Source organism: Quercus robur, chromosome 12 (assembly GCF_932294415.1).
Source record: "Quercus robur chromosome 12, dhQueRobu3.1, whole genome shotgun sequence".
In the NCBI taxonomy this organism is placed as follows: Eukaryota; Viridiplantae; Streptophyta; class Magnoliopsida; order Fagales; family Fagaceae; genus Quercus; species Quercus robur.
This window is the reverse complement of record NC_065545.1, coordinates 3,968,220-3,985,940: the sequence shown is the minus strand read 5'-3', so window position 1 is coordinate 3,985,940 and position 17,721 is coordinate 3,968,220. Positions and strand designations below refer to the sequence as shown.

At 34.0% G+C, this 17,721-nt stretch overlaps 4 protein-coding genes and 1 pseudogene across 9 annotated transcripts in view; 3 read left to right on the top strand and 2 right to left on the bottom strand.

The window, feature by feature from the left end:
- Positions 1-17,040, bottom strand: part of LOC126709525 (rust resistance kinase Lr10-like) — a 58,441-nt gene extending 41,401 nt beyond the window's left edge. The window contains exon 1 of the mRNA XM_050409804.1: positions 16,381-17,040. Coding sequence (XP_050265761.1) covers positions 16,381-16,992 — 612 coding nt within the window. The 5' untranslated portion in view covers positions 16,993-17,040. The remainder of the gene's footprint in view (positions 1-16,380) is intronic.
- Positions 1-17,721, top strand: part of LOC126709523 (cleavage and polyadenylation specificity factor subunit 1) — a 91,588-nt gene that overhangs the window by 29,466 nt on the left and 44,401 nt on the right. The window lies entirely within an intron of this gene.
- The window catches only part of LOC126709531 (ATP-dependent Clp protease ATP-binding subunit CLPT1, chloroplastic-like), a 90,588-nt gene that overhangs the window by 65,719 nt on the left and 7,148 nt on the right, over positions 1-17,721 (top strand). The window contains exon 7 of one of the 4 annotated variants that reach the window (XR_007649417.1): positions 3,139-3,394. The exons of the other annotated variants lie outside the window; for them this stretch is intronic. The gene's annotated coding sequence lies outside the window, so the exon portion shown is untranslated. Of the gene's footprint in view, positions 1-3,138; positions 3,395-17,721 lie in introns of those variants that run through there. 4 annotated transcript variants of the gene reach the window in all.
- LOC126709526 (rust resistance kinase Lr10-like) overlaps positions 1-17,721 on the top strand; it is a 31,929-nt gene that overhangs the window by 10,525 nt on the left and 3,683 nt on the right. The window lies entirely within an intron of this gene.
- LOC126709529 (rust resistance kinase Lr10-like) lies at positions 13,408-15,143 on the bottom strand (annotated as a pseudogene).

Below are 17,721 nucleotides of genomic sequence, written 5' to 3'. Positions count from 1 at the left end.
TAGGACAAACCAAATAGGCGAAGTGATCGTCCCAAGCATCCTGGCTAACCTCGTCCGTCTTTGGACGGACGAGATCCCATGGGAATCTTACCCATCCTTCATCATTTGGACCAAGGACAAGCCGTCCTAGATAGTCTCGTCCGTCTTTAATGAAAGATGGACGAGTTCACCGGATTGAACTACTGAGTGCCAAATTCTACATTAACTACTATGGAACGAGCCGTCCAACCTAGGTAACTTCCATAGCGATTATGGAAGTTACCTCCAATTCTCCGTACTCCTCGACATTAGCAACAGTTATTAAACAGATAACCGTTCCACACATATTATATAAGGATTCTTCGATGAAGAGTAAGGTATTCAGACATTTTTTTTATTAAAGAAAACAATCCTTCCTTACCGAGAATTCCAAGTTCACTAACTTCATCATCGGAGGACTTTTGGCCGGTCTCCACCGGTCTCCTCTGATTCAGTGTTCTTGTTTTACAAGATATAGCCCAAAGATCATCATCGTTCGAGACTTGTCAACCTACTGATATCCAAGGAACCATCAATATATAAAACAAAGCAAAAGAAACAAGAAATATATATTGATATACTTTTATATTCAAGTGGTCATCCACAATTCTTTTGATCTCTCTTAGATGTGTACAATAACAGTAAAGAAATCCCACATATATATAGGACCTTAGAATGCTTATAAAGTTTATGGAATAAGGTTGTAATAATGAGTACACATATGGATATACATCTCCCCTATATTTATGTTAGTTATTTAATTTCTTATGTAATTATATATTTATATAGATGTTGAACCTTACGAAACTTGAATTTGTTGCCCTTGACATCTTGGGCAAGAATTACTTGTCATGGACCCTTGATGCTGAGGTTCACCTAGAGGCAAAGAACCTTGGAGATACAATTAAGGATGGCAATCAAGCATCCCTACAGGATCGTGCAAAATCAGTGATTTTTATTTGCCCTCATCTCCATGAAGAATTAAAATCTAAGTACCTTACAGTGAAAGACCCTCCTGTCTTATGGAATGATTTAAAGGAAAGATATGAGAATCAAAAATCTGTAATCCTCCCAAAAGCTTGTTATAATTGGTTGAACCTGAGGTTGCAAGATTTTAAAAGTATGAGTGAGTACAATTCTGCACTTTTTAAAATAATCTCACTATTAAAATTATGTGGGTAAAAAATCACTAAGGAAGACATGTTAGAGAAAACATTTACAACATTTCATGCCTCGAATATGCTCCTGCAGCAGCAATATCGAGAACGTAAGTTCACAAAATATTCTGAATTGATATCATGTCTTCTAGTGGCTGAACAAAATAAGAAGCTTTTGCTGAAAAACCACCAATCTCGCTTGACCGGTTCTACTCCATTCCCTAAAGCGAATGGAACCTCATTTGATAAACATAGAGGAAATTATGTTTGTGGTCGTGGGCGTGGAAGGAAGAATCAATATAGAGAGGATCATTCTCATAATTCTTCAAAAAGGAATAACACACCTTATCATTAGAAGAATCAAAATGGCAAGCGTTTACAAAATAAACCATCAAACGGTCATGAAGAAAAGTGTTATAGGTGTGGAATGGAAGGTCATTGGTCACGTACTTGTCGTACTCCTAAACATTTGGTAGATCTGTACCAAGCCTCCATAAAAGAAAAGGGAAAGAGAATTGAAACAAATTTTGTTGATCACAATGATCTTGAAGATCCCATGGATCTTGACCTTCCATATGGAGTGGATATGAATCATCTTGATGTCTCTGATTTCTTTGAGGATGTTGATGGAAAATTCAATAATTTGATTGGTGATGGAAATGTCCATACCAATTAATTATTTTCTTTTATTACATAAATCTTATTACTACTATTGGAGCACTGAGATCCAAAACACACACACACCAGTCAATATAACTTCTTGACTGGTGTGTGATTTGCTTATATGTTGAGGAGAAAACTAAGTTCTTTTTGGAAAGGGTGTGGAATGTTGTGCCTTCTTGCATCTTTTGGAACATTTGAAGTGAGAGAGACAGATGAATGTTCGAGGGGCAAGAACACCTTTGAGGAGAGAATAAAAGTCTAAGTTGTTAGTACTTTGTTTTCTGGGATATTCCTAAACGACAGATGAGTTTGTCTCCTTGAACTTAATGTACATTTATTTTTCATTGTAATATATTTCCTCTTACCGATCAATAGTGAAGAAGTTCTGTTTAACTCATTTCTCTGTGATATACCTTAATTTTCTTATTTTTTGGAACTCAAATAATCTGAATTGAGCCATGATATTAATTTCATTGCAGAGATCCTGGAATGTATGTGTACTATTTGAGCTTGTCTACCCTCTTTGCCTCTTGTTGCTCACCAATGCCTTATAATGCTATCAATGCTTACTAGTGTAACAAATATTTGTGATTGATAGTGAATCTATGTGTGATTATGACTTGTCCCTTAGCATTGCTCTTTCAAGTATAGGAGAATGTAATTACCATGTTTTGTAGACTCAAATTTTTTTTTTTTGTGCCTAAGAATCTCGTAGCCCTGTATGTGGTGGAAATGTAGAAATTGAAGGTGGTTCAATGAACCTCCTTGCAATAAGGTTTAGTATGTAAAAACTGAGGCAGTGGAAATATTTACTGCATATCTAAGGTTTGAAATGCAGGTGAAGGTGGGGAGATAACGACTACTCATATGCTTCTTGGAATTTGGTCGGAAAAAGATTCAGCAGGTCACAAGACCATGGCTTCCCTTGGTTTTGATGATGAGAAAGCCAAAGAGCTTGCCAAATCTGTAAGTCTCTATGCTTTGATAACAAGTGACTAACCTCCTTAGTAATGAATGTTGTTTTGTTGATGCAGATGTATGTGGATGTTGTTTTGAGCTATAAGTAGGAAAGTCAAATGGACTTATTTTCGAGATACTACTTGCTTGTTGCTTGGACCCATCTACGCTACCTTTCTTGAAGATATGGCTTCCTGGCAGAGTTTGTTATTGAGGAAGTTGTTCCACACATGGATAGCTTTCAGCTTTTATACAAATTGCTTATTTAACTCACCTGAAGGTGCTGATATTTTCAAATTTTCAAACAAGGAATTTTGTGCAATTTAAAATCTCAGGTGGTGAGGTTCCCTCTTTAGTGATAGATTTTCTTTTGAACTTTGAATTTTCACTTTATCTCTACCTTAATGGCTTAATCCTCATCATTGTTCCAAATACCTGTTGTATATCTTCTGGAAGCTAAAGCATTCTTAGAACTTTTGAAATGACCATGCATATGGATATGAACCCTTTCTTCATCAATGTGCTTTGTAGAGATGTGGAGTAAGTTGCAGCATAGTACTAAAAAAAGGGGAATTGATTTTTTGAGAGCTTGAAGATCATACTATCCATTTCTATGTTCCTAGCATTTTAAAGGAAATATCAGTTCTTTTTACATACCATTTTTTCTTCTATCTATTTCTCACATTTGTTGTTTTCGTTGCAATGGTTCAACTTTTGAATTTTGATTTTATTTTCTTTCCTTGGAATCATGTCTCCAACTTACATGACTAGCTTGATCTCAGTTATCATATTCATTTAGAATTTTAAAGAGTTGATTTGATATATCATTTCATTTAGGTGGTACCATTTCATTTCATTTGATATATCATATCATTTCATGTGTTAATACCATATTTTGGTTGGCTCTAAATTTGATAGAGGTCTTAACCCTAAAGTTAAAGGATTTCATGATTTTAATAGCCAAACCCCCTTTTTTTTTTTCTTTTTTTTTCTTTTTTTTATCAATTTCTATGTGATTAGTTAGATTTAGTTGAGTTTTAATTAAATTTTAACCATGTGATTGGATTAACTTTGGTTCTTAAGATCACAAAATTCTCTTTAATTCGACTTCTCATGAGCAAAAATCAGGTCTTTTTAATCAAGCATGACATTAAGGATTATGCACCAAAATTGATTAAGAAATTTAACTGATTTTCCTAAATTACATGTCCTATTTTTATTCTGTTCCATTTATTTTGTCGTATTTGGTCCCTTTATTTTTATCAGGTCATGCATGTGATTTATTTTAAAATCAAGTTAATTTCTTTTATTTAATGGGTGTGTCAAGATTTATTGAAATTAAATGTTGATTTCCAGTGACCTCAAAGGTAACACATCACATTTTTATTCACTTTCATTTCTATCCACGTACCCTAAACCCTAAAGAGACCTAATATATTCATCTTTTTCTAAAGGAGAGAGAAGAATCATCAAGGAGGCAAAAACGCAAAGAAAATATTTCCCTTTGTCCCCACGGGCTGGATCTATTCTTAATGGTCTGTTTGGAAGTTTAGGGAGGGAGGAGAGTAGAGGGGAGTGGGGAGGAGAGTAGAGGAGAATGGTTCCCCTCCACCTTATTTGGATGTTTTTAAAATTAGTAAGGGGAAGGGAGTAATTAACCCTTCCTCTTGTTTGGATATTTTAAAAATAAGGATGGAGAGGAGTGAAAATGATTAAAATAGACAAATTTACCCCTATTTGAAAATGGACTTACAACATTGGTCTATTATTAATTTAGAAAGGGTAAATTGAGAAATTTATTTTGTCAATAATTTATCTACTCTACTCTCCCTCCAAATCTCTCCAATTTAGGGGAATTAAAAATGAGGGGTTAGAGGTGATTGAAACCCCTCCAAACTCCCCTCCTCTTTCCTTAAAAAACTTTCAAACAAGGTAATTGAATTACTCTCCATTCCTCTACTCTACTCCCCCTCATTTTTTAAACTTTCAAACAGGCATAAGGGTTTTCACTCTCCAACATCCACCTTAAACCTCTACCTGAACCCCCAAAATACCCACTGTCCACTGAAAATACATCCACAAATGTACAGCAAAATCCCATAGCAACTTATTCACAAAGAACCATAAAACACCATCATATACCTTCCCCTACATACGCCCAAAATACCCTGAAAAATCCCTCCTTTTCACCTACTCGATACTGCAAACAGCCTGCCTCCATAGCTGCAACTCCAAGTCTCCAACCCTTTAGAGCTCCGAAAATTGAGCTTAAACAACCCAGAAAAATCCATCCTTTTTCCAGCCCAAAGACAGAACAAAAAGAATACAAGAAAGCTTCTTCCTTTTTCACATACCCAAACCCTCACAAAGTTACAACAAAACACAGCCAAAATCCCATACAACAGCCATTTTCCAACCAAAAACCTCAAAAGGAAACTCCCCAGCCCAAAAACACAAAAAGCTACATTCTTTTTTTCATTATCCTAGAATTTTGTACAAAGTTTGGTCAAATTTTCAGCCCAAATAAATCTAAACTATACTTTTCCAAAAACACTCCTCAATAGGAGCAGTTTGTTTGTTTTACTTTTCAGTTGTTGTAAAGGGTTTTCACAATTGACTTTGTATGAACTTCCTTGGGTATTTATGTTCATGAGATATTGGGTAGTTCTGGCTTAGATAGAGAGGTAAACACTCGGTAACTTATAATTCAATCAGAGCAAGTGAAGACAAAAATATTTAAACCAAATTAAAATAAAGAAAACCACATTAAACATAAAATAGAGATTACATTTTTTTTTTTTTGCAAGGGAAAAGGATAAATTTGGAAATCCGTTTCTATGGCATATAACATCAAGGTGCGTTTAATTCATCGTATATTACGTTATTGTAATCTTACATTAATGTAATATTAATACAAGAATATAACATTACATTATTTAAGAATGTGATGAAATTAATATGATGTGATATATTTTATAATTTTAAATTATGATAATGTTAGAAAAAAAAAAATAAACTAAAAACTTAATATCACATCATCATAATGTGCATCACATTAAGGATATATTACAACAAACCAAATGCTCCAAATGCATGCAAATAAATTAGAGCAATTTGAACTCAATTTCTTTGGGTCTAACAGTATAATACTACACGTCTATAACTCAAACTGCATATGTTGAAAAAGAGAAGCATAAACAGAGTGATAGAATTTGTTATGTTTGAAAAACTAGCCCAATTAACAAAATTTATCAATAAGATTTTAACAAGTTAATCCTAGATCTACCTTATCAAACGTTTGTATTCATTACTAAATTCAAAATTAAATTCTAAGAGTAACATTAAAAAAAGAAAAGAAAATAAAAAAGTGATGGTAGTTCCATAATGGACAGACAATACCAAGTTAGTTAAAATTGTGTTTTAAAATTTAAAAGGGTTGGATTAGTTCTTCTTAAGGCTTTATAATATCTATGAGATTCGGAATTCGAAATCTCTTACCAGTATCTTAGGGCTACTTCTATGAAATTCTTTTCTATAATAATTTGGTGGGTGTGGAACATGAGATCATATAAACTCATGAAAGTAATCAAACACTTGGCACACTTATTTGTAAAATCTTTTTTTTTTTTTTAAATTTTAAGAATTAAAAACACAATTTGAGTTAAAATTATCTGATATCATGTTTACTCCTAGAAAAAAACACATTTTTTAATAATTAGATACTATAAACTATAAAGGGTGGGGTGACGGTTCTGTCTCCATTTTTTATTTTTCACTCGATCTCACTGACTCACTCCTCACTGGTCAGTCTATAACTAAGTATTCCTCCCGCCAAGCACAAACTTCATTCAATTCCCTCATTTCAAAAACCCTAAAAACTGAGTAAAACCCTCTGTACTGTCTCCTCCTCCACTTCCTCAACGTCGTCGTTTTCCCTTCTGAAAACCCTAGCCTCTCAAAGATGAGCTACGCCGCCTACAAGATGATGCACTATCCAACCGGAATCGAGACCTGCGGTTCCGGCTTCATCACTCAGTCTCGCGCCGACTTCACTTCTCGCATCCCTCCGATCACCTCCACCGACGGCCTCGACGCCGACTGGCCTCCGCGCCGCCACGACTTGGGCCCAATCCCTAACCTGGTCGTCACCGCCGCCAATGTCCTCGAGCTCTACATTGTTCGAGTCCAAGAAGACGCTGCCGCCACCGCCACCAGGGACTCCTCCGCCAGGGCTTCAGTCGAACCTATGCGCGGCGGCCTCATGGATGGCCTCGCCGGCGCCTCGCTGGAACTCGTTTGTCATTATAGGTTACACGCAAATGTCGAAAGCATGGCGGTTTTGGCCGTTGGAGGTGGCGATGGCTCTAGGAGAAGAGACTCTATTATCTTGGCCTTTCGCGATGCGAAGATTTCTGTTCTTGAATTCGACGATTCGATCCATGGACTTCGTACAAGGTGAATTGAATTGCGACAATAACTGCCTTTCTCGTTGTTACTTGTTATAGGTTGGGAATTAGGTTTACTGTTAACAGTGAGAGTTGTCAAATGAACTATTGGAGGGTTGATTATCTTAACTTCATATGAAATATCATGCTTTTCTAGGTAAAGAACTAAGATTGGTTTCATAACTTGCACACATTGATAATTCAGAACTTAAGCCAATGAGCTCAGTGGCATCTAAGTTTAAGTGTACTTATGTCTAGTATCCTTTTCTCGAATACTGAGGTCCAGAAGTAATGCAATAAAAAACTTTCATTAGCCAAGAGCTTGTCGCTCAACTGGCACCTCCCGGTGTTTCTAACAAAGTCGTTAAGGGTTCAAATCAGCCCTCCCCCTTTGTAATTATCGAATTTATAGAACCAAAAAAAAAAAAAAAAAAAAAACACTTTTCATTACTAAAGTTAATAATAATATTTTTTTGATAGGTGAACATGCTATTATTGAAATGAGACTGTATCGTGAAAATAAACACGAAGTAGCCTAAATAATTACAATGGGAAAATACGTCTATATATGAATTGACTCAATGAAGGAGTGAATAGAGTTACCTGATACAAAAGACCACTCATAAAGAGAAATAATGAAGGATGCTTGTAATACTATGACTTAGCATATAGTTTTTGTACTCTTTGTGATATGTGGTTGGTGGCTAAAGTTATTACTTGGACTCTCTTACTTTACCTTGATGTAAAGCAGCACCATTTTTTGAGGTCAGACGCATATGACCCAAACAACGGTGATGCTGATGAATAAATAATTAGTCCCAAGCAAGAATGGTAAATCTCAAATACTTTTGAGATAAGTGTGATGCTTTTCCTAATGATAATTTTTTGTTTTTGATTTATGAGGACATTCTTGATGCAGATATGATACTTCTATTTTTGGAACTTATACATGTGTGTTTGTGCACACATTTGTGTACACAATTATGATTTTAAAGTCTGTTTTGCAACAGTGGAAAATCATCATAAATCATAGATTTTTATCTTTCTTTCAGCTCTATGCATTGCTTTGAGGGTCCCGAGTGGCTTCATTTGAAAAGAGGTAGAGAATCATTTGCAAGAGGCCCATTGGTGAAGGTTGATCCTCAAGGGAGGTGTGGTGGTGTTCTTGTTTTTGAGTTGCAAATGATAATTCTTAAGGCAGCCCAGGTCTTTATTGCCTCCTATTCTTTGTAACTTAAAAAATCCTAGTTGTATCCTCATGTAGTTTTACATTGAATTGTTTAATTTATAGATTAATTCTAATTTCTACATTTTAAGTTCAAGAAATTTTGGGAAGGGAAACTTATTGGCTTAGCAACTGTTCTAAAATTTGGCTTGTGTGGCTTTGTAGTATCATAGTTCCAAGTGTTTGACTTGGTCATGGTATCCTGGAGGATAAGATATAATGTCAGACTCACACAATGTGTAAAAATTTAAAAAATATTATTTGATGTTTAATTGAAATAATTGTTTGGATCATATCTGTCATAGACAGCATCTTATGTCGTATGAAGTTTAAATTACATATTCACATCCTATTGTATCATTTGGTGTTCATATTGTATAGAATTATTTAAGTACATATCTGAGTCTGCCCTTGGAAGCCTAAGTTTATGTTGGGCACAACTTATCTTGCACATCTTCTCAGTGAGTTTCATTTATCATTTGTTTGAACAATTTGCAGTGATGCTTAATGTAAGAAAGATTCATGACAATTAGTCATGTTTTCAGTTCTCTTATATATTTGTTGAGAAGTGATTTGTGATTTTGGGTATGCTTGGATTTTGTAATGTTGCAGGTACAGGATATAACTTTTGATATTTAGGTCTATGTACATTTGGGTATGATTGGCTACTTGAGATAGCTTTTCCAGAATATCACTTTTTTGCTTATCATGTGTTATATGCATATTCCCAATTGTAGTTCATCAATTATGACATGTAGCACTGGGTGTTACATCTTATTTTCTGCTAGTACATGCCTAATTGTAGCATTATAAATACTATGCTTGTGTTGTTGAGATTGTAAGGCCAAGTAATACTTGAAGCTTTTCACCTAAATAGGCTGGGTACCTTCTATTCTGGTTAGTGGATTGCACCTTCCTGTTTTGACCTAGTAAAATTAACTTTGATATAGATCTTGTTCCCACAAAGAGTTCAAGGTAATTTTGCAAAATGTCTGGAATTGGAGAAAGTATCTTATGAAATGGTCTCAAGAGACTGGCTTCTCACAACATGTGGCTCCCATCAACGGCAAAAAATAGCTGTTGGCAAAAAATAAAAGCTAGCCATTAATAACAACGGCTCCATATCTCATAAATGCATATATTCATTCAGACATTGAAGACAAGGGCTATAAAAACCCACACAAACCAAAGGCAAAGGTACACACAACTCTCACCCCAAAAACTATTCTCAAGTTGAATTCTTTTGCAATATACTTCAATTGAATCCCATTCTAACTTAATTATCGGAGGGTGTTTGGCAAACGCCACACTGATGTATCCATATTTCTCCACCTCATATCTTATTGCAGGTTTGTCTCTGGACGAAGCCAACAGCTTCGTCCTTCTATATTGACAAGCCAGAGAAGAACACAAACAGGTTCGTCTCTGGACGAAGCCAACACCTTCGTCCATCTATATCGACGAGGAGTTCATACTGACGATTTTTGCATCATCAGTTATCAATTTTAATTTTTAAGAAATAGTTTTTAACATGCCTCAAAGTTACATTACTTTTCATATGATTATCAATTTTATTAAGAATCACACATTAGAAAGCTCTGAGAGAGAATCTCCATATGCAATTGTATATCAAAAACTGAATGTAAAATACATAGCCTCTATGTTTATATACAGAACCAGAGGAGAGCGAGAAAATAGGAAAAGAACTAATTGGCTATTACACGTGTGCTTACCAACTCCACATTATAAGCTTAAGTAAAACACATGTCGTTTAGCTACTTCAATCATAAACTACAAGTAGCTTAGACAGTTGAATAAATACTGCTACTCTATCAACTGTAGCTCTGCTATATTCCTAGTTACACTAATTTGCAAAGAAAAAACTCCCTTTGAACTAGAACCACAAATACTCTGTAACTTAAAATGCCACTAAATCCCATTATGTGCATCGCATTGACTGTAACTTTTTGGAGTCCATGATAATTTAAAGTATGTCGAAGTAAAGAGGAATATTTTGGCCACCTTGTCGTGTTCAATCATTTTCATACCAACCTTTTTTTTCCTCGTGGAATTTCATACTAGCTCTTAGTTTTCCTTGAAACAACATTATCATTATTGAATAAATGAAGCTTCCTTATCTTTTCATAGTCCCAAACTTGATATGAACCGAATTTAAAGATAAATTTATTAACTATAATTTTTTTTTTCAATGATGGATACTATAAGTCCATAAAAAAGACACCAATTTGTTTTCGTGTAAGTAGGATTTGAATTAAAGTCTCTTATTTGAGAATGATTTTTTATTTTTTATTATTTTTTACGATTGAGTCAATTGGAATTCATGAATTTACGAATTGTTTATTTCTTTTGAAAATTTGATAATAGAGTTCAAGAGTTATGTAACTCAATTGATACCACTTGGTGTTTTAAAGTTTTTAATGAAGATGTTTATAATTCAAATCCTTCCAACTCCACTATCAAAATATAAAGACATTTTTATTAGAAACACAAAAAAAAAAAAAAAAAAAAATCAATTACGTTACAAGCCTTTTGTGAATTTATTAACTATAGGGTAAAAAGCTTATTGGATGATAAGAGGTTCAACAACAATATGAACAAGTTTGGTGTGGACCAACCTGGAAAATAGCTTCTATTCACAAAAACTTGAAAATGACTTTTTGCAAGTTGTGTTATGTCATCCCTATCTTTCTTCCTCTTTTTTTGATAAACTACAATATATATTGAAAACTAAAATACAGGAATAGATAAGCAATCACCCTTACCAGCCGAGTCTAAATACTCTTGGGAGATTGTCTTTATTAAAGCCAAAAGATTCTTTAAAGACTAGGGATAGGCAATCACCCTATCTTTCCTTGTTGCTTTCTCACAACATCAATTAAAAATACAACTTGAGGTCCTACACATTAAATTAAATAGCTCGGTGAAAAGTTCAACATGTTCAATTAAATTATATATCTCACTACTAAAATATCAATGAAAAATACAATGGGTCATATACTACGTAAGAAAAGTTGATCGAATTCTTGGTTATTCAACCATAGGAATATTAGGAAACTTGTTGCTCAAATTAATCCAAGAAGTGACCGCTTCCCACCAGCCTTACAAAAAGAGGCCCATGACAAGATTGAGGGCAATGAAGTTTTACACACCGAGGCACAAAAAGAAAATCCCAACACAAAAAACTTTTCAGCATGGACTTTATATCTTCTATAATGGGCTGTAAAGCCCAGTTTATGTCTGAGAAGTTCTTATGTGTAGACCAACCTCGAAAATAGTTATTTTTGTGAGTAATTTTCACTCAATGGCAAAAGACTTCTAGAGCCAGCTGGTGTCTTAGATTTCTTCTAAAGGGGTGAGTTTAAGTTTGATTATCATTCACTCTTCTTATGGGATGTGCTCAACGACTTTTAGTGAAAAAAAAATTAAAACTTTCAAACGAAAATCAAAAGTTGAGTGCAACAATATTCCAATACTTGTTTCTTTTTTGGTAGAATCAATATTTTTTTCATCCACATGAATTGATTGAAATTTGCAACAAAGATTTTAATATTTAGTATTTGTTTCAAATGTTAAATTGCACTAGCACTCCTTGAACTTCCAAGTTGTTCCATTAAGGCCCCATAATTTTTTTATTTTTTATTTTTGGGAGGGGGGGGTCATTTTGGTACAATACCTTTGATACTATATCAATATTTAGGCCCCCGTCTATTAGTGCCCAGTCCATTTTCTACCAAATAGAACACCCAGTCTCAGAACACTCGTGGGTCTCAGGTGAGCCAAAATGTTTTCGCATCCAATAATGAAAAAATGAAGGAAATATTGAGAAAACCAAGGATGAAAGTAGGAATTTGTCTTTGAGGAACCAAAACATGAACAATAAAATTTTTTGATCATTCAACATTCAAGAATTAAAAAAAAAAAATATTAAAATTCAAATCTAAATTAGTATACTCATTTTGATCGTTAAGTTATGAAACTATTGTCATTTTAGTACTTGTAATCTCACTTGACACACAAACACGAAGCTAATAGAATAATTAGGAATAATTAATTACTGATTCTCAAAAAAAAAAAAAAGGAATAATTAATTACTAGTATTAAAAAACCACATCTGCATCTAAATAAAAAAAAATAAAAAAATCAACATCAACATCAACATCAAAAAAGAAAAATGAAATTATGGTTTTCTAAAGAAAATAAATAAAAAATGGAAAAAAAAAAAAAAAAACACTCTAGTTTCCTTTTATTTTCTTTCATTTCTTGTGAAAGTTAGCGTTGCCTGTGATCAAACCATTCCAATTCTTGGAACAAACCTCGCTGAGTATTTCTCTAGAAGAAACTTTGAGGTTTGGATTTTATTTTCTCTCTCTCTTTCTCTAGCTTCCTCCATTTGTTTGTACATCTATGGGATGCTAAAGGATACTCAATATTTCAAGAAAAGTTCAAACGTGTTGAGTATTTCTTCATTCGGGCAAGTAAGGGATTGGGACATTCTGATTTCAATACGGTATGCAGAGTCGAAGTTAGGCGTGATTCATAAAGTCGAAGTTGTATATTCATAGACAATTTTAATTCCCACACACAAATAAATAAAGCTTTGCCCTGTTATCTCGGACACTTAAATTTTTGCTACATCTTGTGCACTTAAATTAGTACAAGATGAATACGTAAAAATAAAAGAAGTCACATTTTCATTGAATGGGACAACTCTAATTGAACAGCCTGGTTGATTAAGGAATATTAATTATCTGCACAACAATAATTTATCCTCTATAGGAGGCAGGGCAGCCACTAATTATTTACGAATTGATAGCTTTTTTTTTTTTTTTTTTTTAATGATAATAACATGAATTAATTGCTAACCATGCATGTGAGTACTGAATATATAAATAGGTGTAAAGCAATTTCTACAACTGGGCTATTGCCACTCCAAAATATATTGCCCGGTTTTTCAGCATTGTTTATTAACTTAATCAATTACACATTCACAATTATAAAGTTATAAATATTTTTTTCCTTTTAAAAAGACTTTAACAAATAAATATACCACGCACTAAGCAAAAAAGAAAAATTGTTGTAGATAAGGATAGCTATCATAAATCAAGGGACCAATTATTTGTCATACAAAAATATGAAATGTCTTTATGCTATCATATATGTGAAGAATAATTGCTCCAGTTCTGCTGTGGTGTTAACTTTGCTTGCATTTAAAGTATAGCCGATTGACTTGATTCACCTGATTGAAATGATGAACTAATTGAATTTAAATTGTCTCCTACATCCCCTATCAGTCTTGCTGGTGATGATGATAGGAAAGGCTTGGAAGGCATTTGTAAGCATTCAACTTCTCCTTCAAGCATTTCTACAACTTTGTTCATTGAAGGACGGTCACTAGGCTTCATCTGTATGCACCATAATGCGACTATGATCATCTTCTTAACAATTTTCTTCTCCTCCTCTGTGGCATCTTCTATTTCTATGTCATTTCCTTTGCTAAATTGGCCATAGACCCAAGTTGGGAAGTAAATTTGGCTTGAATGGTCTGCAAATGCATTCACGTTCTTTCTTCTGTTGGCCATTTCCAACAATAACATGCCAAAACTATAAACATCAACTTTATAGGAGACCCCTCCAATATTTTTATAGAACAACTCTGGAGCTATATATCCTAGTGTTCCCCTTGCAGCAGTCAAAGACACTATACTATCATCTATTGGATAAAGTTTTGCGAGTCCAAAATCAGAAATTTTTGGGGTGAAGTTCTCATCAAGAAGAATGTTATGAGGCTTAATATCAAAATGCAAAATTTGCATGTCACATCCTCGATGCAAATATTCAATTCCATGAGCCACTCCAAGAGAAATATCGTATATTTTCTCAATACTTAAGGTGATATTCCCTTCTTGAGAAAAAATGTACTTGTCAAGAGAACTATTGGGCATGAATTCGTATATAAGGGCACGCTTTAGTCCCTCAGCACAGTAGCCAATAAGTTGCACCACATTCTTGTGGTGAATTCTTCCGATTGTGGCAACTTCATTGATAAAGTCTTGACCATTTGCTTTGGACTTACCTAACATCTTTATAGCTACAAGATGGCCACTTCGAAGCTTTCCTTTATATACAGAACCATAGCCTCCTTCACCCAATTTATCTTTGAAACCTTTGGCCATCTTCCTAATTTGTGAGAAAGAGTACCTAATTGGCATGAGGTTATTTTGGCTTTGCAGAAATTCTTCGATAACGTCATACATTGATATATAAATGCCTTCTACACCACTTATATATAAAAAATGCAATAACACCAGGAATCCCCAACACAAATTTTGCTGCAAGTTGTAGTCCTGTGTCGGAACATCACGAAAATAATTACTATAAGAAAACAAATTTGTTCCCGTAATTAATGCTCTTATCACTTATAGTTTTTGGTTGAAAACATAACTACGACTTACAACTAACCGCATTCATGAATCGTAATAATCAAGAACAATAAGTAATGTATATTTCGTGTAAATATCACTTTCATTTTTATCTTCTCGCTATGCGCTACTTCAAACTCAAAGTCTTAATGATCTGCTAAAAAAAAATTAAATAAAGTAGATCAAAAAAGAGACACAGGTTCTTCTTACCTATGGTAGCCATTATTGCCAGCGAAGTAACTGCAAGATATATAAGAAAGATGAATTATTATTTTTTCCTTCTAACATAAATTAAATTAATTAATCAATGAAATAAATGACATAAATAACTTCAAATGTCCAGGGCATAATAAATCAACTTTAAGTAACTTTCTCCTGCTCCTTACCAAAAGAAAAAATAGGAACATGCTAAACGTGTACTACATGTTTTACAACATAAATCTTACAAACTGATATAACAATTAATGTAATTAGTGGACTTCAACGGTTTCAAAAATAAATATTCGAATTGCCTATTAGTGATCGGGATTCATGAATAATACAATTAGTTGAGACTGAAAAAAAAAAAAAAAAAAAAAAAAAACCGGCTGGGAGTGGAGAATTTGACAATCCTCCATTGAGACTAACAAATAAAATTTTAATTAAGTTATAGAAAATGTGCAAACATGCATAGATTCCTAACTCTTTGTTATCGCAGAACCAGAGAGATGAAAGGTACAAATTTTTAATGGAAAGAAGAAGCTAATTTCTTAAGGAATTCCATATTTTCCCTTTTCATTTCCTCATACCTAAAAAGTTTGAGATCAATTTGTTGCCCGAGTACATGGTTATTGCTCTACATGTGTCATCATTAATTAGGCACAATTACTCATGCAATTTTATTCCATTGTCCATTCTAAATTATCCTTCAAACAACTTTTTCACATAGAAACCTCACCTTCGACGAAAACTCTGATAATGAAACCGAATCCGTCTGCTTTGATAAATAAATTAGTAACATCTGCGTTTGGAACCTCAAAATTAAAAATCAAATCATTATAATTAAAATACAATAAATATTACCCTACCATGTTAATTAGATTAATCGGTTTTGATATTTGCTATAGAATTTCAATACATGAATGTTTGTGGCGGTGGAGAAATGAAAGAGCTCAGAAAAGAAGAAAATATGCAGAAGGAAAACAGTGGTCAACAACACGGTATGAATTTAATTTATGTCTTTCTTTCTAGCATTGTTTACCCAAATTGAAGCACTGAACGTTGTTCCCGTCATCGAGGTAGCATTCACCAAGGTTCCATCTTCCGCAATAGCTTTTACAAAAACCTGTGAGCCATGAAAGTTCAAAACCGTATACCAATTCGTTGTGGACGTCTGCACAGGAAATATTTGGGTCATCATTTCCTGACCAAGATGTTATGAACATCTGCTCTACTTTGCACAAGTCCACCACATCGGTTGCGTTCGTCCTACCAACCTTAACATATCTATATCTCTTGAAATGAGAAATAGAAGAGTTGGAAGAGTACTCATCTCCATTGTCAATATTGCAAGTAGAAGCGTCCAAATAGAATGGAGAATTCACTGGTTTTTCACAGCTCATCCAAACCACACTCCATGATAGTTCGTACCGGGAAATCCCCTCGTACTCTTTCCACTTCCAAAAAGAAGTGGTATATGCAGAAGGATATTGACTGAAAGTATGGCGATTTAAAGAATAACTCGGGGTGGAGGAGTAATTATCCTTCTGTATACCTGAGTCCACGATCCGGATAGTGTAGTTATTGTAATTGATTTCCTGTACGTAGTATTTTCTTTCAAATAAGTATAGCACTGTATGATTGTTCTCACACGACAGCTCACACCTTGAGTCCCCGCACTTTTCTGGGTCGTTCTTCAATCGAAACGGAAAGCTTATGTTGTGGATGTTGCCACAGGAAGAAGGGGCACAGTAGTGATGATTAACCTTAGCAGTAGCACTACAAGTTTCATGGACTAGAACAAGAGCAATAAAGGCCGTGAGTACTGCACTCAACGTTAATCCTCTTGCCATTGAGGAAGATGAATTTTTCCGATAGTACATAAACATATATAATAAAAACTTCTTTGTGGTACCGTGTTAAAAATATCTTCCAAAAAGAAAGTGAAAATTAGAGCGCTGGAGTCAAGTAAAAAAAAAAAAAAAACAGAGAGACAGCACGGAGAAAAAAAAAAAAAAAAAAGAGAATGAGAGCGTTGGAGTCAAGTAAAAAAAAAAAAAAACAGAGAGAGAGAGAGCGCTGGAGAAAAAAGAGAGAGAATGAGAGCTGTGCTGAATGAGGAAGAAGATAAAAAAGAAGGGGATAGGGATAAGGAAGGACAACGTATGGAAGAAAAAGAAAAGAAAAACTTATGGATGAAAATAAAGGTTGAAAAAGGGGAAATAATATAATGAATAAAAAATCTTAATTGTGAAATATTATCATAATATTTTCACTATAAATTTTAAGTAATAGATTGTTATTAGTTAATATTGGTGAGTAAAAAAATAATTTCAGTGATGAATTTAAATTAAAACTAGTAACAACTTTCCACATAAATTTTATAACTTTGCAATAGCACTACAAGTTTCATGGACTAGAACAAGAGCAATAAAGGCCGTGAGTACTGCACTCAACGTTAATCCTCTTGCCACTGAGGTAGATGAATTTTTCCGACAGTACATAAACATATATAATAAAAACTTCTTTGTGGTACCGTGTTAAAAATATCTTCCAACAAGAAAGTGAAAATTAGAGCGCTGGAGTCAAGTAAAAGAAAAAAAAAAAAAATAGAGAGA